Raw genomic sequence first — 23392 nt, 5'->3', positions numbered from 1 at the left:
GGAGTAGCCCTAGAGGAGCCTAGCATAGAGCATCTCATCTCCTCCTCCCTAGAGGAGCCTAGCATAGAGCATCTCAAACTATAATGGGGATTTTGTTGAAATGCAGATTCTGAATCAGAAGGTCTGGGTTGGGGCCTGAGATACAGCATTTCTCATAAACTCCCAGATGAAGCTGATGCTGCTTTGGTTTGTGGGCCAAACTCTGAAGTAAGGATCTAGAGAATATGGGATTGAAAGTATTATTACAGGAGTTAGCCTTAGATAGAAAGAGGAACACCTCTGCTCTGAGATCAGGTGGAATATAAAGTGGATGGAGATACAGATTAAGTTTGCAGGCAGGGCGGAGCAACTAAGCCCATGTGCCACAGCTACTGAGCCTGCGCTCTAGAGCCCGCCAGCCACAACTACTGAGCCCACGTGCCACAACTATTGAAGCCCGTGTGCCTAGAGCCCGTGCTCCGCAACAAGACAAGCTACTGCAGTGAGAGGCCTGCGCACCGCAACAAAGAGTAGCCCCCGCTCGCCGCAGCTAGAGAAAGCCCTCGCACGTGCAGCAACAAAGACTCAATGCAGCCAAAATAAAAAAAATTAAAAAAAAAAAGTTTGCAGGCAGGAAACATACCCGATAACCTTTGTTTTTTTCTGTGAAAAAGAAGTAAAGTGATTTTAAGAAAGACTTTGGGAATATTGTGAGCTTGAAGAAGGTGTGAAGGTTTAGAATAGTTACTAAAAAGAGAAGGAAAGTGAGTGAATTTGAGACATGTAATAATCACTGAAAAGTGAGGATTAGTGTGGTTATGGTGTCTGTAGAAATAATTGGGGCAAGGAGAGATTTGATTTAAAGAGATCAGTTATTTTTAAGATGATAAGGTAACCTAGAGGAGAGGTAATGAGGTCTGAAATAGAACAGTGGCCTTGAGAATAGAAGAGGAAGATGTGAATAATGGCCCCCTCAAAGATGTCCATGTGAACCTGTGATATGTTACTTTACTTGGCAAAAGGGACCTTTGTAGATTAAAATAGGGATCCTGGAGATGGAGAGATTATCCTGGATTGTAGGTCCTATGTAAACACAGGGTCTTTGTAAAAGGAAGCAGGAAAGTCAGGGTCAGAAAATGCCATGTGATGATAGAAGCAGAGGGAGAGAGGAAATGTGATGATGGAAGGACCATGAACCAAAGTCAGATGATGTGGGACCATGAACCAAGGAACGAACAGTCTTTAGAAGCTGGAAAGGGTAAGGAAACAGATTTTCCCAAGACTGTAGAAGGAACAAAGCCCTGGTGACATGTTGATCTTAGCCCAGTGAGACTGATTTTGGACTTTTGACTTCCAGAACTGTAAGATAATACATTTGTGTTGTTTAAGCCACTAAATCTGTGGATGATTTTTTACAGCAGGAATAGGAAACATACAAGGAATTATGGATGTAAGGGAATGTAGAGTTAGAATCAATAAAATGAGACAGTTGATGGCATGTGGTATGGGCAGCAGAAAACTGGGAAGATTTCTAAGCTGGGTAAATGGGTAGAGGAGAGTGGTGAAATTAAAAATACAGAATGGCAGGGAGCAGATTTTAGAGGAAAGTGTTCACTTTGCATGTAAGTCTGGATTAGATACAGATTAGTTTTGAAACAAGGGGTAAATTTAAGAGGCTGCCATAGTACTGTTAAACTTAATAGAGCTGTTATAATACTAATGCATGGCAAATTTTACAGGAATATTTAGAGTTTTGACTGAGACAGTGACTAAAGGGATGATTGAGAGAGACCGGTTTTTGAAAAATAATACCATGTTATATTTATATAGTGCTTGTTTTCACTTTGGGAATCATTCCCCCCCACCCCCCAGTTTGTTGAGATATAATTGACAAATAAAATTGTAATATATTTCAGGTGTCAACAGTGATGACTTGATATATATGTATACATTGTGAGAGGCGTCTCACAATCAAGTTAACACATTCATCACCTCACATATTTACCTCTGTTTTTGGGGGGGGGTAAGAATACTTAAGTTCAACTCTCTTAGCAAATTACTTCTAATTATACAACACTGTGTTATCAGCTATAGTCACCATGTTATATACATTAGGTTCTTAGACCTTATTCATCTTTTTTTTTTAATATTTATTTATTTGGTTGCACTGGGTCTAAGTTGTGGTAGGTGGGCTCCTCAGTTGCAGCTCCAGGACTCCTTAGTTGCAGCTTGCCAGCTCCTTAGTTGCGGCACGTGGGCTACTTAGTTGTGGCATTCAAACTCTTAGTTGCAGCATGCATGTGGGGATCTAGTTCGCTGCCCTGGGCTTGAAGCCAGGCCCCCTGCATTGGGAGCATGGAGTCTTACCCACTGTACCACCAGGAAGTCCTGACCTTATTCATCTTAAAACTGAAATTTGTACCTTTTTACCAACCTGTCCCCATTTCCCCCACCCTCTAGCCCCTGGCCATCACCCTTCTCTTCTATCTTTCTTTGAGTTTGACTTTTTTTTTTTTTAAGATTCTACATATAAGTGATAGCATGCAGTATTTGTCTTTCCTGGCTTATTTCACGTAGCATAACACTCTCCAGGTTCATCTGTGTTGTCACAAATGGCAGGATTTCCTTCTTTTTTTAAGGCTGCATAATATTAAACACATGCCCACATTTTCTTTATCCATTCATCTGTTCATAAACACTTAAGATTGTTTCCATATCTTGGCTCTTATGAATAGTACTGCAGTGAACATGGGGGTACAGGCATATCTCGTTTTATTGTGCTTCTCAGACACTGTGTTTTTTACAAACTGAAGGTTTGTGGCAACCCTGCATTGAACAAGTCTGTTGGTGCCATTTTCCCAACAGCATTAATTTCTAAAATTAAGGTATGTACACTGTTTTTTTAGGCATAATGCTATTGCACACTTAATAGACTATAGTATAGTGTAAACATAGCTTTTTATGTGCTGGGAAACCAAAAACTTTGTGTGACTTGCTTTATTGCAAATTTGCTTTATTGCGGTGGTATGCCTGTACAGATATTTCTTTGAGGTAGCGATTTCATATCCTCCGGATGTATACCCAGAAGTGGATTGCCAATAGTTCTATTTTTTGACTTCTAGATTCGCTTCCACATGGTTTTCTATGGTGGCTGTGTCAATTTACATTCCTAACAACAGTGTACCAGGGTTCCCTTTTCTCTGCATTCTCACCAGCATTTGTTATCTCTTGCCTTTTGATAATAAACATTCAAGCAGGTATGTGGAGGTATCTCATTGTGGAATTGCATTTCCCTGATGATTAGTGATATTGAGCACCTTTTCAGGTACCTGTTAGCCATTTGGATGTGTTGCAAAGTCTCTTCAGGTCCTTTGCCCACTTTTAATTTTAAACAAATGTTTTTTAAAATTAACTAATTAATTAATTTTTGGCTGTGCCGCATGGCATGTGGGATCTTAGTTCCCTGATCAGGAATTGAACCCACACCCCCTGCATTGGAAGTACAGAGTCTCAACCACTGGACCACCAGGGAAGTCCCCTTTGCCCACTTTTTAATTGGTTCATTTGCCTTTTTTGCTCTCTGAGTTGTATGAGTTCCTTGTATATTTTGAGATTTATTTATGTATTTATTTTTGGCTACGTCCGGTCTTAGTTGCAGCATGCGGGATCTTTGTTGCATCGTGTGGGCTTCTCACTAGTTGTGGCGTGTGGGTTTTCTCTTCTCTAGTTGTGGCACACAGGCTACAGGGCGCGTGGGCTCTGTAGTTGTGGCACGCGGGTTCCAGAGCGCATGGGCTCTGTAGTTTGCGACACACAGGCTGTCTAGTTGAGGTGCGCGAGCTTAGTTGCCCCGCTTCATGTGGGATCCCAGCTTCCTGGCCAGGGATCGAACCCATGTCCCCTGCATTGTAAGGCGGATTCTTTACCACTGGACCACCAGGGAAATCCCCTTTGTATATTTTGGATATAAACTCCTTATCAAAAATATTTTCTCCCATTCTATAGGTTGATTTTTTGTTTTGTTGGTGGTTTCCTTTGCTGTGCATAAGTTTTTTAGTTTGATGTAGTCCCACTTGTTTATTTTTGCTTTTGATAAACCTTTGCCAAGATCAGTATCAAAGAGTTTACCCCCTTCTTTTTCTTCTAGGAGTTTTATGATTTCAAATCTTATGTTCAAGTCTTTAATCCATTTTGAGTTGATTTTTGTATGTGGTTTAAAATAGGGGCCCAGTCTTATTCTTTTGCGTATGGCTATCCAGCTTTTCCGATGCCATTTATTGAAGAGATCATCCTTTTCTCGTTGTATATTCTTGACTCCTTTGTAGAAAATTAATTGGCCATATGTGCATGGGTTTATTTCTGGACTCCAGTTTGTTCCATTGGTCCATGTCTCATACTGTTTTGATTACTGTAACTTTGTAATATACTTTGAAATCAGAAAGTTGATGCTTCTAACTCTGTTCTTCTTTTTCAAGATTGCTCTTGCTGTTCAGGGTCTTTTGTGGTTCCATATGATTTTTAGGGTTTTTTTCCTATTTTTGTGAAAAATGCCATTGGAATTTTGATAGAGATTCCATTGAATTTGTAGATTACTTTGGGTAGTATGGACATTTTAATAATTCTTCCAATTCATGAGCATGGAATATCTTTCCGTATATTTCTTTTTCAATTTCTTTCATCTCCTTGGTTAAATTTATTCCGAAGTACTTTATTCTTTTTGATACTTTTATAAATGGGATTGTTTTCTTATTTTGTCTTTCCAACAGTTTGTCATTAATGTATAGAAACACTACTGATTTTGTATCCTGTAACTTTACTGAAATTGTTTATTCTAACAGGTGTTTGATGGAGTCTTTAAAGGATTTTCTGTCTGTAAGTTCATGTCATCTGCAAACAAAGAACATTTTCCTTTTCACTTTTTGATTTTGATGCCTTTTATTTCTTTTTCTTGCCTAATTGCTATGTCTAGGACTTCCAATACTGTGTTGGATAAAAGTGATAAGGGTGGGCATCATTATCTTATTCCTGATCTTAGAGAAAAGTTTTCAGTTTTTCACTGTTGAGTATAATATTAGCTGTGGGCTTGTCATATCTAGCATTTATTGTGTTGAGATGTGTTCCTTCTGTGCCCAATCTGTTTAGTTTTTATTTTTATTTAATTAAATTTTTTTTTATTGGAGTATAGTTGATTTACAATGTTGTGTTAGTTTCTACTGTACAGCAAAATGAATCAGTTATACATACACATATATCTACTGTTTTTTAGATTCTTTTCCCATATAGGTCATTACAGAGTATTGAATAGAGTTCCCTGTGCTATACAGTAGGTCCTTATTAGTTACCTGTTTTATATATATTAGTGTGTATATGTCAGTCCCAATCTCCCAATTTATCCCTCCCCCCCTTTCCCCTCTAGTAACCATATGTTTTGTTTTTATAGTGAAAGGATGTTGAATTTTATCAAATGCTTTTTCTGCATTTGTTGAGATACTCACATGATTTTTATCCTTCATTTTATTAATGTGGTATATCACATTTATTGATTTGCGTATGTTGAACCATCCTTGCATGGGAATCACTTTCATACCTTTATGGGGGCTTAGCAACAAGATTTGAATGGACATAGCTACTATTAGCATGTGAAATAAGCAGGGTAGAAAAACCAGGCTAAAAAATATTGTGCATAGTGACTACCATAGGAGACATCACATGCATTGAACGTTTCCACCATCCCAGAAATTTCTATTGGATACTGCTCTTACATATTATTTTATATAATGAGGGATTGAATATTATTATAGTAAAAATTTTAAGAATCAGTGTTTGCTAATTAGGCACAATTGCAGAAGACCTGGACTCTTGGAGAGATTGTGTGATATAGTCGAGTGAACAGTACACCATGCTCTCTCTCTAAGGAACACTAACCGAATTAACAGTGAGCACTAACCAGTTGGGTTTTAGATACTGGATTTTTTATCCTGGTTCTGCTTTTTTTTTTTTTTTTTAATTTATCTATTTTATTTTATTATTTATATTTGGCTGCATTGGGTTTTCATTGCTGCCCGCAGGCTTTCTCTAGTTGCGGTGAGCGGGGGCTACTCTTCGTTGCACTGCACAGGCTTCTCATTGTGGTGGCTTCTCTTGTTGTGGAGCATGGGCTCTAGGTGTGCCGGCTTCGGTAGTTGTGGCACGTGGGCTTGGTAGTTGTGGCACGCAGGCTCGGTAGTTTTGGCACACGGGCTTAGTTGCTCTGTGGCATGTGGGATCTTCCTGGACCAGGGCTCAAACCCGTGTCCCCTGCATTGGCAGGTGGATTCTTAACCACTGTGCCACCAGGGAAGCCCCCTGGTTCTGCTTTGAGTTGTATGAATTTGCGAAAGCTTCTAAAAAGATTCTGTAATTTCTTTTTTTTTTAATTAAAAATTTTATTTATTTATTTATGACCATGTTGGGTCTTTGTTGCTGTGCACGGGCTTTCTCTAGTTGTGGCGAGTGGGAGCTACTCTTCATTGCGGTGTGTGGGCTTCTCATTGTGGTGGCTTCTTTTGTTGTGGAACACGGGCTCTGGGCGTGCGGGCTTCAGTAGTTGTGGCATGCGGCTGCAGTAGTTGTGGCTCGCGGGCTCTAGAGTGCAGGCTCAGTAGTTGTGGCGCATGGGCTTAGTTGCTCTGCAGCATGTGGGATCTTCCCAGGCCAGGGCTTGAACCTGTGTCCCCTGCATTGGCAGGCAGATTCTTAACCACTGCGCCACCAGGGAAGCCCCGTGATTATGTAACAACTTAAAAACATTCAAAACAAACAAGAAACAGCTAATATATGGTCACTGTAAATTTTACAGCACAGAAATATTAGAAAAAACATTTTTAAAAAGAAGAAAAATCTTACCTATAAAACAAGGATGTGCTATCTACCATCCATTTAAGTTCTTTTTATAAGACATGACATAATTCATTATGTAGTCTTAGAGATCCACTTCTCTCTTACTCTCATAACTTTGTATGGCTGAAGTGTTAGATCATTAGTAAGAATAACCTAAACTTGAGTTTTGTGTTTTTATTTAATTTTAGATTCCCAAAATATGTTTGTTATAAATAGTAAATATGTAATTGAAATTGATTAGCAAATATGCAATACCTGAGAGAATACAAGTTTACTAGGGCAGGAAATTTGAAAAGTTAAGGAACTTTTTAAGAGAAATAGAAAAATTGGAGAAGAATGGAGTGTGTGTCTAGAAGAATTTCAGTTGGTTTAGGGATCAAATACCATAAAAATGTCATTTCTGAAATATATTTTATAGGTCAAAAATTTTTGTCTTTACTGATAACTTTCTTATCTAGATTCTGTGCAGAAGAGAATAAGAATTTAATAGGCCAGAGGAGTTACTTGTGTTGGGATTTTATCTTTGTATCTGTTTTCTTAAGTAAAGTTTACTGATTATAAATTTCTTAGTTAAATATTATTTCTGTGTCTGTATGAAGCTGATGACCAGAATCTTGCTAGTGTGGGAAAGTTAATTTAGGAAAAGTTCTGTGCTGTTACCTCTGATGAGACGGCAGTCTCTTTGCTTTCGCCTGCTGTGATCAGGTGATAGTAACTTGACATAGCAGTCTTATTTTGAGGTCCAGGATTCTGAAGGCAAAGGAAATTAAAAGTGTGGCCAAGTGTTTCATATTATGACACTTTTTGTTCCTATATTAAAGTTATCCAAGATATTTTATAACCAACTTATTACTTTATATTTAGCTAAACATTTCCTCTCATTTCCATGAATAGCTGTAAGCTCATTGATGATTTTTATGATTGATGTATATGAATATTTGTTAAGCAAGTGTTAGATTAAAATGTTTACTAAACCAGTGTTCCTGTTAACCTAAAATAATGTTACATAAATACTTTATGTAAAGTATGGGGTTGGAAACACTAGCTCAGTGCTGAACACTAATTGGCCCTACGTACATTTTGAAATGTTTCTGAAAGAATAAGGGAGAAGTTGAATTTGTATTTGAGTTTATCCTAAATCTAACCATCATTTGTCTTCATACTAGAATTGTAAAATGTATTGGATAATATATATGTAATATATTACATAATATATTAATGCCAAATATAAACAAAAATTTCTAGTTCTTCCTTTTCTCTTCCCACTTTAATTATGGGTTCTTAGGAATTTCTTTGCTTCATTTACCAAATCCCCTACAAAATTTCAATAAGAACTATCTCCATGGTAGTGTGTTAATGTGTTGAATGTGACTCTGCGTACTTTAGAATCAAAAGATCTGGGTTTAAGACCTGGCATACAGTTAGGTTCTAGAAGGTAACAGAATCCAACTCAGATGGTTTAAGAAACTTTAATGGAGGACTACAGAGATAGGGGTGGATTGAGAAAACTGACAAGGGATGTTTTCGTTAGTTACAGAGGGAAGCTCGAAGGGGCAAGGAAAATATAGTGTTATTAGAGCCTGGTGAGAGCTGTGGAGAAGGCAGTGTTTGACAGGAGCCATGGTGGTAGAGGGACAGATCTTCTGCCACAAAATGTGACCAATAGGAAGGAGGGAGCTGGAAAGAAAGAATCCAGCTTTTCACTGCCTTCTGATCTGCCAGTGATGGATAACACTGGAACCCAGAAGATGCATCTGTTGAGGTCAGCCTCCTTTGGGCCCAGGGTAGGGCAGAAGAGTATTGGAGGGATGGGGTAGTGGCAGTAAGATAATAACCAGTACAACTACTAATGAGATTGGGATTTGACTTCAGGTAATATTTTAGATTCGAGTTTTATCTACAAACTGCAGATACTTTACTGGGGTTGATGTGAGCATTAAGTGAGCCATATCAAATATGTCAAAGTACTCTAATAGTGCCTTGGTCTTATATTTTTTTAAAGTTTTGATAAGGTGTGGATTTGAAAAGCTCAGCTTCATTTCTGTTGGTGCTGTGCTGCATTTGTTTCATAGAAACTTTGGTTGCCACCATACTTTTGAATATACGTTAATTTTTGTGTTTTCCAGTGATTTTTGAGAAGTGAAATGAACAGTCATTGTTAGATAGTTCCCAAGATTTAGACTTTTTCTTACTGCCTAATGACAGGTTTCATTTTTTTCACTCTTGGTGTAGACAGAGCACTACTTACTCCTGAACTTATGCATGGGGGGCTTTTGAGTTGTAGAAATTGTCTCCCTGGTAAAAGTTTGGTCAGACTTCACCCTGCTACTTCTACCATTGGTGTTGTCCTTGTTGACTGCTTCTATTTTCTTGAGACAGCAGTAATGCCTTGTCATAGTTTTTCCTCCTAATTCTTACAGTATTTCTTTTCATAGAGATCTGCTTTCATCCAGCCCCACCTTTGAGCATTTGTAGGCCAGACTGAGATCAAGAGTCTATTTTCAGGAAAAGTATAACCAGCAGATAATATTCTACTTAAAAGCACTTTCTGGTTTTAAAAAATTCTCTCACAAAAACTATATTATGATTTGGAAATTAAGTAATTTCTATTTCATTTCACAGCCTCAAGTTAGGAGTTTTTGTACACTTCAAACTGAACTTTTCTGAGTTACTGACTAAATCTTAATTGTTTTCCACCAGACGGTCTGCCAAATCCCGAAGCAGAAGCCCATACTCATCTAGGCATTCAAGATCTCGTAGCAGGCACAGATTGTCTAGATCCAGAAGTCGTCATTCTAGCATTTCTCCTAGCACACTAACTCTGAAGAGTAGCCTGGCAGCTGAATTGAACAAGAATAAAAAAGCACGAGCTGCAGAGGCAGCACGAGCTGCAGAGGCAGCGAAAGCTGCAGAAGCAGCTAAGGCTGCTGAGGCCGCTGCCAAAGCTGCCAAAGCTTCAAACACTTCTACACCTACCAAGGGGAACACAGAAACTGGTGCCAGTGCATCACAAACCAACCACGTGAAGGATGTGAAGAAACTTAAAATTGAGCATGCACCTTCTCCCTCAAGCAGTGGAACTTTAAAAAATGACAAGGCAAAAACAAAGCCACCTCTTCAGGTAGCAAAGGTGGATAATAATTTGATTGTAGATAAAGCCACCAAGAAAGCAGTTGTAGTTGGAAAGGAGGGTAAATCTGCTGTTACAAAGGAGGAACCAGTATCTCTTAAAGAGAAAAGCAAACCACTTACACCAAGCATAGGAGCCAAGGAGAAGGAGCAACATGTGGCTTTAGTGACCTCTACCTTACCACCCTTACCTTTGCCTCCCATGCTGCCTGAAGATAAAGATGCTGATAGGTAAGTGCAAAAAATTTTGTCAGTGACTGTTTAAAGAAAAATCTAAGTTTGAAATTATTTGACCCCACCAAAAAAATTTTATAATGACTGTTAGTAAGTGAATTAATTTTCTTTATTGTGTACAACTTAAAATGAAGCACATGGCTTGTAGGATGACAAAATTATAGCTTATGCTAAGAATTCCAGGTAAAAATTGCCATTGTCCTGGGATACAATGTATGTTTCAGCTTGAGCTTGAGAATTAGAAATGTTGGTATTTTCTTTGGCTGAGTATTCCTTGGTGATCCTACCGGAGATAGGACATTTTATGAGAGAGTCTGTCCTGGTTGATAATAGCGTGTGTCTTGGTTATTCTAAGTGTTTTCATTGGCCTTATAAATTTATTACTTTAGGTGGCTTTACGAATACATCACTTTTTAGTGTTTTATTGACTTAATTTTTTGCAATTAGAGATTAATTACATATTACGGAAATGTGTTTATGCTTTCCTTTAAATTGTTTACACATTTCTGCTGTGAATGTTGGGGGTGTGGCTTGTACTTTATTTTGAAACATTTTTAAGAGGATGAAGGTAAGAGTAAATGTAAATGCAGTTCTAAGAATGTTTCTCAAATGTATGGTAGGATAGAAGCTTTATGCTGTTGTGTGATATTTGCCAATTGACTTAAATTAACCTTTTTCATTCTTATTTTTATGAAGAAATTATAGCTGTTCCCCTCCCCTTCCCCTTTTTGTTAAAAAGCAACTATATGGTCAGTTTTCCTAGCTGACATCTGAGAATTTGAAAACAAGTGGATAGAAATTCCATGTGGGCAGGTCTTGCAAGTGCTCACTTTGGCCAGCATTATGACAATTTTATAATTTCAAACAAACAGAAAATAAAGTATTGAATATAATTTCTGTGTTTCATGCCCTCTGAGGCATCTTTTTTCTACAATCAAAAATGTTGCTGAGGGACCCCATCCAATATGATCAGGTGTTATCCAGTTATACTATACTAATTGTGGTATTTGCAGGTTTGACTGTTCTCTAGGAACACCAAAGGGTCATAAGAGTAGTGATTTGTAATTTTGATGACTCCTGGAATGGGCTGTCCAGGACAGAGAGGCATGAATGCAGAATTGAGTCACTTCATTAGTGAGAATAAGCCAGTTGCTGAGAATCTAGTGATTCTGGACCAGTGAGACTGGTTGTTCTCTACTTTATTTTTCATATGTGCTACAGGGGTAAATTTTTAGTGGTGATGTTTTTAAGAATTCAGGATGTGCCCAGGTGACTGCTTATTAAGGAGGATATTCTTTGTGCCTCTGTTTTTAACAAGATGGTGGCACATTTCATACTTGGCCATTAACAAAATTTTTTTGACCCACCTTCTTTTCTGTCTTTTCTCTTTTATTGTGTCTTTGCTCTTTTTGCTTTGAAAGTGTTTGTATGTTTCAAGCATATTGAAGTTTTTTAAGACTCCTGAGTACTACTACTGACATGTGCGGCCAAAGATTGATTCAACATCACTTATAGCCACTCTTCTTTTTTTTTTAAATTTTATTATGTGTATATATTTTTAACATCTTTATTGGAGTATAATTGCTTTACAATGGTGTGTCAGTTTCTGCTTTATAACAAAGTGAATCAGCTATACATATACATATATCCCCATATCTCCTCCCTCTTGCGTCTTCCTCCCTCCCTCCCTGTCCCACCCCTCTAGGTGGTCACAAACCACCGAGCTGATCTCCCTGTGCTATGTGGCTGCTTCCCACTAGCCATCTGTTTTACATTTAGTAGTGTATATATGTCCGTGCCACTCTCTCACTTTGTCCCAGCTTACCCTTCCCCCTCCCCGTGTCCTCAAGTCCACTCTCTACGTCTGCATCTCTATTCCTGTCCTGCCCCTAGGTTCATCAGAACCATTTTTTTTTCTTTTTTAGATTCCATATATATGTGTTGGCATACGATAATTTTTCTCTTTCTGACTTACTTCACTCTGTATGACAGACTCTCGGTCCATCCACCTCACTACAAATAACTCAATTTTGTTTCTTTCTATGGCTGAGTAATATTCCATTGTATATATGTGCCACATCTTCTTTATCCATTCCTCTGTCAACACTTAGGTTGCTTCCATGTCCTGTCTTATAAATACAGCTGCAATGAACATTGAGCCACTCTTCTTTTTGATGCTCCAAATTTGATGGTCTGAAATTTGGCCAGTGGGAACTCCTTTATGCTAACTCCTTTGTCCTTTTGATATGACTCATTTTATTTTTGAGTGCTTCCTTGCTTCCTAGCCAAACAATATCTTTTAGGCTCGCTTTGAACTTTGCTTCTCTCCCAGCCCTGGAATCCATTACTCTCCGAAAATCATAAGATAGACTGTTAACTATATGTTTACATGTAATAAATCATTTTTTTAAAAATTAGGATCATACCATGCACAATATTCCTTCACTTCTTTTTTTTTTTTATTTTAATGTGTTGGAGATCTTTCCAGGTTGGTAGAGATAGGTTCAATATTCCTATACATGGAAGTGGATGCATCACTCTCTTATTAACTATTCTGTTGATTAATGGATACTTAGATTTATAATTGTTTGCTATTAAGTTCTCCTTATACATTAATATTTTATGTACATGTGAGCAATTTTTATAGGATAGTTGTGAGGTCAAAGTATCCACATTTAAAAATTTGATGGAAACTGCCAAATTGAATCTTAGTAAGATTGTGTACCAATTTATGCACCCAAGTTTATGAAATTGCTTCAACTAACACTAAATATTGCCAATTTTGAAATGTTGAAAATCTTTAAAATATGTGATTAATTTTGCATTTTTCTGGTTATTGAGCTATAGCATCTTTCTAAACACTTGTTGGCTTTATTTTTCAGTGAATTGCTTGTTCATGTTTTATACTGACTTTTCCTTAAGATTATTATCTTTTTTCTAATTGATTTATAGGTACTGCTTATGTTAGGGATCTTGACCTGTGCCTCTCACAGTCTGTTGCTTGTCTTTGAGACTTATTTTTGGTTTTGGCTACATGGGTGTTTTCCATTTTGAATGTAGTTGGAGCTATAATTTTTCCTTTAAAACTTACAGTTTTAAAACATTTTTAAAGGTTAACTCACATCTCACAGAAATTTGTTTTTGGTTATTATATGTAGAAGAAAGACATGGTCTGATTATGTGCTCTCTCGCATCACCCCTGGACTAATAGATCAGTTGTTGCTAATGGCATTTACTGAATAATCTATCTCACTGATTTGTGGTGCCATATATAAAAATTCTTATAGATATCTGTGTGTTTCTGGACTCTATTTTCTATTAACATATTGTATTATTTCTTTGCCAATACTTTTTTGTTTTAACTTCTTAGGTGCATAGTATGTTGGCCCTCAAAGTCAGATTTCTATTATAGGAGTAGGTAGGTAATGTAAAAGTAAAAGGATGGAGTAAATTACTGGTTAGTGAATAACCCGGCCATTCAGCCTCAACTTCAACACTGTTATAAATGAACTTGGGCCCAGTGTTGGCATTTTTTGCCCTTATTCTTAGACAGATTTTATGATCATTTGGCTTGTCTTGCTTGATTTTTGTTTGGGGCTTGGTTAAATGCAATGATTAATTTGGAGACTGACAGATTTATAGGATTACAGTTTCCCATATGAAAACATCATTTCTTTTCATTCATTCTGGTCTAGTTTTATGTTCATCAGCCATATGTTTTAATTTTCTTCTCTTGGTCTTATACATTTCTGGTTAAGGCATTTTGTTGTTTTTTGTTTCTGTAGTATATGGAGACTTTTAAAAACTCATCACATACCCTATTTGGTTATTGCAGGTATTCAGTGAAAATATAATGTGTTTAATTATATAGTGTTATTTTTTGAAACTAATATCTCATTTCTCTTAAGTCTGGGAGCCTTGCTGAATTTGGTAGTTCATATAATGATATATTTGAATATAGGCAGTCTTTTAAATGTTAAATTATAAGTAAAATTAAGACTTCTAGTCTCCCCTCCCCCCCATTGATTTGAATTTTTGGACAAATGCAAATTTTGGACTGAGGTCTAATTACAAGTTAGAGACTACAGTTCTCTAAATAAATTATTTTAAATAGAATTATTTTCAGACAGAGTTCAAGTGGTACCTTTTCTAGAAAGAAGCTTTTACTGTCTTTCAGTCCTGAGTTAGCTACCCTTTAGTACCATATTACTCTGGAAATTAGTCTGTACAGTACTTTATCCTGCTGCTTTCTGATGCCTCCAAAAGACTGTAACCTCCTTTCTGAGAGGAACTGTATGTATCTTAATGTATTTGTGAATTGTTTTGTTGTTAAACTATAGTGCCTATGTAATACCTAGCACATAGACGTGTATAATGAATATTTGTTGAATGGAGGGACATGAAAATTGAAAAGTGGGCTATATGACACCATTACTATAAAAATACAACTGCAATCCAATTTCCTTTTGAGCTTGTTTTCCCTATTAAAGATTACTTTCTAGTAACATGGGGTTGTGAAGGAAAGTCACAATTTTATTGATAAATAGTTTTTATCAGATGGTATTAAAAGACCGTATATTGTACAATAATATTAAAGTCCAACATGAGTAGCAGAAGTTATAATTAAAATGAAATGATTTATATTGTTAACATCATTAGTAGTTTCTGACCACAGTAGTGTAGTTTCACTAAAGTTTTTAATTCTGGGACTCATAACTGCTATGAAAGTATGTGAAGTCCAAATTTTATTATCATTGTAATATTCTCTTTCAACATGTTATATTGTTAAACAGATTTTGTAGTGTCTGAGAGGTTTAAAATAATCAATTACCAGGTTAAGATACAGTTAAAAAAATCAGAGGTCTTAATACATTCAAAAAAGTATAAAACTAACTGAGCTTAATTTTCACCTGTAATTCTGATAAGCTAGAGCCTTAAAAAATTTTTTAAAGAATCATTGTCCAATTCAGGAAAAATTAATTCTGAAAAGGGATGAAGCTAAATTTGTTCTTTGTAGTTATTTAAATGGGCCAGATAAATAATAGCATGTGGTTTATTTATTTCTTAAAACAAAATAGCTTTTTGTCTGTCTACCAGAATCAAACCAAATGCTATTATAAAACTAATGAATTTTCCCATAAAGCATGACTAGTTGACTTTCAGTTTTAATTTACAGTTTTATAGTAATTCTATATCTTTTTAAAAAATAGCCTATTTTTTAGAACAGTTTTAGATTTACAAAAAAGTTATAATGATATTACAGAGGGTTCCCATATACCCTCCACTCAGTTTCTTCATTATTAACATCTAGCATTATTAGTATGGTACATTTGTTACAATTAATGAACCAATATTGATACATTATTAGTAACTAAAGTCCATACTTTGTTCAGATTTCCTTAGTTTTTATCTAATTCTGTATCATTTTTGCCCCCAAATTTTATATTTTTGCAGTTGAATATAGTATATTATTTTAGCTGGAAAGTAAAGAAACTCGGTTTAGCCTTTGCCATTGTGTGCTATATAAATGCATTTTTATTTCTCAATGAAATAAATTTTTGTGTTTTATTTGTCTGACTCCTTTCTTTTTAGCTTACGAGGAAATATTTCAGTAAAAGCAGTTAAAAAAGAAGTAGAAAAGAAACTACGATGTTTACTTGCTGATTTACCACTGCCCCCTGAGCTACCAGGAGGAGATGATCTCTCAAAGAGTCCAGAGGAAAAGAAAACAGCAACACAGTTACATAGTAAAAGGAGGCCTAAGTATGTGCTTGCTTTCTACCTGCTCTTAAATTGGCCAGAGATGATTCTGGATCATCATAAAATTATAAAGTCCAAAATTAAGATTTAAAATAATAAAAAGTGTATTCTTTCAACTTAAGTATATGAATAACTTTTATTGGAGCTTTGAAAAAAGTTTTTTTTCCTAATTGCCTGAGTACTTATTCAAAATGACTCATAATACCAAACTAAATTTTCCCTCTCAGTTTGTAATGTATTAATTTCTTGGGATATTATATATGTTGAAGAAAATTTCTATAATTAAGATATTTAAAAAACAAATATTGAAATTGGGCAAGGTGGAAATCAGCATTCAGTGAGCCCAGACAAAATTAGTAATGGGCAAGCTGCTATGTTTTCCTTTGCTTTTATTTGCTCCCATAACTAAATGCATTCTTGATTTTGCAAGAGGTGGAGTGGAAGAAGGTTTGAAATCTGTATCCTAAATTAGCTTCAAGTAAGTGCCTAGAGATAACTCTTTCCCTTGAAACCTGTTCATCAGTTAAGGGCAGAGGGAGAATGATGATTCCTTTTTTTATTTCTGCTTAACCAAGGGAAAGTGTAAGTAAGACTTTGAGTTAGATCTGATTTTAGAATTGCTGTTTCAGGTAGTGTCTAGTATAAGAATATGAGGTGATTTTCTAGTGTGGAGTAGAAAGCTAGAAAACTTTAAAAAGAGTCTCTCCTTGAGTATTGTAGCTTTATTCCTTTACTTAAATTCTCTTACCTGCCCGAATATTAAGATACTAAAAATTACATTCTTTTTGAAGAATATCAAATATTTGTTATATATAATACATACTTAAAGTGTAAATTCCTAAGGGTTGATAATATTAATATTTTTATACTCTCTTAGACTGAAAATCTTTCTGATGCTTCCATTTTTAAGATAATTTTATCTAGCCATAAGTCTAAATTTGTCAATACGCTTTATGGTTAGATTTTTGGTAATGTTCATTATTAAACTTCTGGTTTTTGAAAGCAGATAAATATATACACATTGTCAATGAATGAAAAAATACTCTGGAGGTTGTTTAGAGAACTTTGAATCTTCGAACCGGTGTTGGTTTTGTCCCCTCACTGAAAAATTATATTGTATTTCTGAAAGTCCTTCATACAAACTTCATTACTTCTCTTTCCCACTTTAAGTGTTAGTCTACAGAAGGAGAGTCAGTATGGAGAAATACCTTGACTTTCAAGATAATTTATAATACCACCTCACGGTGTTGCCTGTCTTAGATGATCACAAGTATGCAAGGGTGAGGGGAAATAAATGGTTTAAGATTGGGTATGGAGGGTGGATATTGAGTATTAAACAGTTTATTCACTTTGCTTGATTGTATATAAAAACTTCAGAACTATATTTGATAGAATATGTGGGCCTCGCTATGGTGAAATCAAAGAAAAAGACATTGACTGGGGAAAACGCTGCGTGGATAAATTTGATATCATCGGAATTATTGGAGAAGGTACCTATGGACAAGTTTACAAGGCCAGGGATAAAGACACTGGTAAGAATGCCAAATGCTTTGGATCTTTGGGCCTATGGAATGTGCTTAATTCATGTTTCTCTTCTAATGTATAACTTGAGGAATTTTCAGAAAAAAAAAGTTAAATTTGAATTTATCATGGTATTGTTTCATCTTGTTTTTTGTTTCATTTTATGTATGCACTTATGTAAGATATGAGTACATGTAATGGGGTGTATATACATACATGGTTTTTTGTTTTATTTTTTTTTTGGCTGCATTGGGATCTTCGTTGCGGCATATGGGATCTTTTATTGTGGCGCGTGGGCTCTTTGTTGCGGCATGCAGGCTTGTCTCTGGTTGTGGCGCGCAGGCTCCAGAGCGTGTGAGCTCAGTAGTTGCGGCACACGGGCTCTCTAGTTGTGGTGTGCGGGCTCCAGAGCACACAGGCTCAGTAGTTGGGGCATGCCGGCTCAGTTGCCCCATGGCATGTGGGATCTTAGTTCCCCAATTGGAAGACCGATTCTCCTCCTTTTTTTTTTGTATTTAATAAATTTATTTATTTTATTTATTTATTTTTGGCTGCATTGGGTCTTGGTTGCTGTGCGCGGGCTTTCTCTAGTTGCAACGAGAGGGGCTACTCTTCGTTGTGGTGCGCGGGCTTCTTATTGCGGTGCCTTCTCTTGTTGCGGAGCATGGGCTGTAGGCGCGCGGGCTTCAGGAGTCGTGGCTCGCGGGTCCTAGAGCGCAGGCTCAGTAGTTGTGGTGCATGGACTTAGTTGCTCCGTGGCATGTGGCATCTTCCCAGAGCAGGGCTCGAACCCATGTCCCCTGCATTGGCAGGGGGATTCTTAACCACTGTGCCACCAGGGAAGCCCCGGAAGGCTGATTCTTAACCACTGGGCCACCAGGGAAGTCCCCTGAGAGAAAGTTTTAAAAGGCCTTGGGGCAGAGGAAAAAGTAACTGTGTTAGACACCATGTATTTTACTAATAAATGGTGCTTAGAGTCAGTGTTTAATCTTTATTTATAATTTCTTGTTGAAGTAAACCAATAGATAAAATAGCATAGGTGTTTGAGGGCACTTAGTATAAGCGAGGCTACCTTATGCATAGAAACTCTGAAGGCAGTTATAGCATGCAGCAGTAAAGTAATATTTATCATGATGATTCTGCATTATCAAAAGAGATTAAATTATAAAACAAGGAATCATACATTTTAGATTTCTATTAAAAAATCAAGTAATTTTTAACGATTAAAAGGAAAAACGTCCTTCCTTTGGAAAATTTGTAAGTACAGAATTCCTTCTTTTTCCCCTACAAAGAAGTGGAATGAACAAACTTCTGTTACAGTGAATTTTTTCTTATAATAGGATTTGTGTGTGTTTCAATATTTAGATTATCTGATACAAAACTCACTCATATGTAAATTATGAGGCCATTTAGTGTTGTGGGAAGAGCACATAGTTTTGAGAGAGCTAAACCAGATTTTGAATCCCAGTTTTACTACTGGGTAACTGGGCATCTTTGGACAGGAATAGATCTGAGCATATTTTCTTATCTGCACAATGTCCAGAGTTTTCTCATCTGTTCAGAGAGATTTTATGCATGTATAAGCATATTAGGTATATTTAGCCTCCCCTCTTCACTTTTTAAAAAATGGCAGTGTAATATATCTACTCTTTGTTATCTAGCTTTTTTCATTTAATATATCTTAGTGTAAAATAACAGTGCATATAGACCTACTGTATCCTTTTTAACAGTTGTATAATATTCCATAGTTTGATAAATATCCCTTAATTTATTTAACCAGAGACTTTTTGAACCATAAATATTATCATTTGGCATATTGGAAACTAAAATATATTTTGTGGTTTGTAATTTCAAGAGGTAGGAACTGAAATTATGAATTAAAATAAAAATTTAGGGAATTCCCTGCTGGTCCAGTGGTTAGTACTCCACGCTTGTACTGCAGGGGGCATGGATTTGATCCGTGGTCAGGGAACTAAGATTCCCACAAACTACCTGGTGCAGCTGAAAAGAAAAAATAAAAATAATATTAAAAAATAAAATAAAAATTTTAAATGTTACTTAGTTTTGTCAGCTGGTAACCTGATTTTATTTACTTTTCTAATAGGAGAAATGGTAGCCTTAAAAAAAGTACGCCTGGATAATGAAAAGGAAGGCTTTCCCATTACAGCAATTCGAGAAATTAAAATTCTCCGGCAGCTTACCCACCAGAGTATTATCAATATGAAGGAAATAGTGACCGATAAAGAAGATGCTTTGGATTTTAAGAAGGATAAAGGTATGTGTGCATATTTACATAACCAATTCTGTGTATTCATGATTTTGCTAACTTATAGATTTTGATATTGACCATTTGAGGATTTATTGGGTATATTAAAAATATTGCCTTAATATCAAACTCTATTAAAATTTTTTTTAATTTATTTTATTAAACTATAGTTGATTTACAATATTGTATTAATTTCTGCTGTACAGCGAAGTGATTCAGTTTTACGTATATATATTCTTTTTCATATTCTTTTCCATTATGGTTTATCACAGGATATTGAATATAGTTCCCTGTGCTATAAAGTAGGACCTTGTTGTTTATCCATTATATTTGTAATAGTTTGCATCTGCTAATCCCAAATTCTGAATCCATCCCTCGCTCCGCCTTCCATCCTCCTAGGTAACATCATACTTATTGGTATTACAGATGAAATATTCACTAGCAATATTTTTTTGGGGGGGCCTCAATATATAATTTTTAGTCTTTATTTTTTAGTGATTGAGAAGCAGTTTATAGTAGTATTAGAATATATTTACCTTACATTTTTAATGTTATAATGTCTCAACATACAAGGAAACTTTGTGGTAGGCATATGTATTATTTCTAAAAGTATGGCGGCAAAAATGTTAACCTGAAATTGCTTTTGATAATCTATAGTGGTATATTGTTGGCTTTTAGCAAAAAAAAGCTGAAAAGAAATTAGTGTGCTTTTTAAAGTAGCTAACATAGGGTATTTGATGGGTGAAAGAAATGCTCTACCTCCAGCAGGTTTTAGATCTTTAGAGTAAGATTTTGGAACTAAGGTTGACTCCCTTATAGTCAGTGGTTTTCAAAGAGCAGAATTCTTTTTGAAACTAAATCTAACATAAAACAGATTAAAAAGTAGGTATGTTCTGATTGAACATGGTACTTAGCCTCCTCCCATCCCCAGCTATACGCATCCACAATCTTATTCTTCTGGGGAACACAGTAGAAAAATGATTGTTGTTATGTATGGTAACCATTTTTTATGAAGGAACCTCTGTTTGAAAGTATTCTGTATGCCCTATGGAGATCATCAGAATCATCTTTTTAATTGATATAACTTCCATTAGTTTTTTTCCCACAATAAAGCCCATATTTCTTAGTCTGACTTTGAACTGGGTTTGTCTTTTTCATGTTATTTTTCACTACTTCTTATTGTGTAGTAGAAAGGTTACCTGTTTGACTTGGGTTAGAATGTCTGGGGTTAGAGACTTAGCTTTTCAGCAAGGCCTTTAGCCCTTCTGAGCCTGTTATTTCTTTACCCATTAAAGGGAAACATTATTTCTCTTACTGTATAGTGAGAATTAAATTAAGATTTTATGCATGAGGGTGGTGTGCAAATACTGTTTTTCATTAATCTTGTTCTATAGCCAAATTAATATAGTTGCTTTTCCTCCACATACCCTGGACCTCTGTTTTCGTGATCTGTGTGATCATATCCCTGTTTATTTCTCCAACCTCAACCCCAATCCAGTTTTTCTCATTGCTCACCAAACTCCATTCATATCGCTCGTTTGAGTCATCAGATATGCCAGTGCACTTCTCTGCCCTGAAGCCTTTCTTTACACTGGGCATACACCTCTCCAGCCCCAACACACACACAAACACACACGCACGCACGCACGCACGAACGCACGCGTGCGCACGATTTAAAAGGCAAATTTCTCGTTCTCTAGCTCTCTGCCTGAATGTTGCTTTATTCATTAGTGAGGTCTTACCTGACCAATCTTCCCACTTTCCACCACAGTGGCCTTAAGAAAACATGGTTAAGTGGTTTCACCATGGGTATATTTTTGTGCAGAAACCTATAGATGCTGAAGGAGCTTCCTCTGAAATAATCGAGGGAATGCAGGCGAGACAGACAAACTAATTCTAAATTTTTTTCCTAATGTTTTCATCTTCAAGCAGTTGCATTTCTTTTTACTCTCTTTGAGGGAATCTTTGAACTATTTTGTCTGTTTCTCAGTCTTTTCACTGTTAGTGTGAGGTATAAGAAAACATTTCCTATACCTCTAGGTCTTTAGTTTCTGCGTGGGATGCAGTTACTTGTATTAATTTCAGTAGTCTTGTGTTCATACTTCCCTGTTCATAAGGTCTTTGAACTAGACTGTTAATTATTTTGCAACAGAAGCTTTGCTTTGTTATTTTCTTCTTCCCACTGAGGATTATGAATTTACAGAAAAATGATTTCTGAATGAATGTAATAATATTCAATGAAAAATTTTAATGCAGTTTATAATTCTCTGGGTAGAGGACACTTTTTGTTTGGCAGTTATATGCAGTATAAAGTAAAATGTTAGTCATTGATCTCCATATCAAAATGTAAATATTTAGTACTCAGATGAAAAACAAACACTGAAATAATGGTATCACTACAACAAAATAGTATTTTGGTACTTAAAATTAACATAATATCCTGGGTAACGAAAACCAGTATTAAAATTACTTTGTACAAATTAAGTTCGCTGTAATGCTCTCAATACTAGTGTTTGTTTAATGAGGAAATTTGAGTAATCTTTTAATTTGGAATTTTTCTAAATATCAATAAAACAGTTTTCTATAGTAATGCTTATGGTAGAGTGTCATTATATGGTTGAGGGAAGCAGTCTTAAATGTCACTTCCTCTGTAGTCTCTTGATTCTCACATGGTGCTCCCCTATGCTTGCATTCCATGTTATACACAGTTCTATAACGATATTTTCTATTTCAACTTAGTCATTATGTTTTCATCTCTTATTCCTATTGAAGTGCCTGCCTGAGGACAGAGACTGAGTTTTATTCTACTTTGTGTTCATAGTGTGCAGCACACAGTAGGTTATCATTAAATTTTGAATAAATGAATGAATGAAATACAAAGCTGAGAATGTTCTGTGGAGTAGATAGAAAGTTAAAGACGGGTGCGATTTGGATAAGTAGGGAGGAGGCCATTCTAATTCATAATTGTCATAACGTGTTTTATGAGGCAATGAAAAATTGGCATATCCCCTAAAAAAAAAAGTCTTGCTTCAAAATTATCTTCCCTGCCTCATTTTCTTAAAAATCTGAATTCATTCCCATAATATAGAACTGCTAATATTTTGTGGGTTTTGTGATGAGAGCATTGTTGATCGATTTGTTCGTTCTTTCCGTACATGTTTATTGTGCCAGTTCTAGACTTGGGCTGGCCAATACAGTAGCCACTAGGCAATATGTTTATTTAAATTTAAATTAATTAAAATTAAATAAAATTAAAAGTTCAGTTCCTTAGTTGCATTAGCCACATTTCAGGAGCTCTGTAGTTATACATTACTACTGACTGCATTTTGGATAGTGCAGCTGGAACGTTTTCATCAAATCAGCAAGTTCTAATAAATAGTGCTTGAGATACACAAGGTAAAAAAAAAAATCTGGTCCCCGACTCAACCGAGTTTCTGGGAACCAGGTGGATCAGTACTTGCTAGAACTAAACCAGACTAATATATGAATGACAGGCTTTTTTCTGCCCAGAAGTTTTCCCTTATTGTTAACTCTGTTAATCTGTAATTGCCAGGATTTCAGTTGTAGGTGTTGAGTTTCAAAAAAAAGAGAAAAAATTTAATGCAGGCTGTGGGATCTACCAAA

General features: G+C 36.0%; 1 protein-coding gene across 2 annotated transcripts in view; it reads left to right on the top strand.

The window, feature by feature from the left end:
- The window catches only part of CDK13 (cyclin dependent kinase 13), a 109706-nt gene that overhangs the window by 19662 nt on the left and 66652 nt on the right, over positions 1-23392 (top strand). For both annotated transcript variants that reach the window (XM_079931980.1, XM_079931979.1), the window contains exons 2-5: positions 9559-10218; positions 15814-15984; positions 17374-17513; positions 19607-19777. In XM_079931980.1, the coding sequence (XP_079788106.1) occupies positions 9559-10218; positions 15814-15984; positions 17374-17513; positions 19607-19777 (1142 nt within the window). The remainder of the gene's footprint in view (positions 1-9558; positions 10219-15813; positions 15985-17373; positions 17514-19606; positions 19778-23392) is intronic.

Source organism: Stenella coeruleoalba, assembly GCF_951394435.1.
Source record: "Stenella coeruleoalba genome assembly, chromosome: 9".
NCBI lineage: Eukaryota > Metazoa > Chordata > Mammalia > Artiodactyla > Delphinidae > Stenella > Stenella coeruleoalba.
This window is presented reverse-complemented; position numbering and strand designations above follow the sequence as displayed.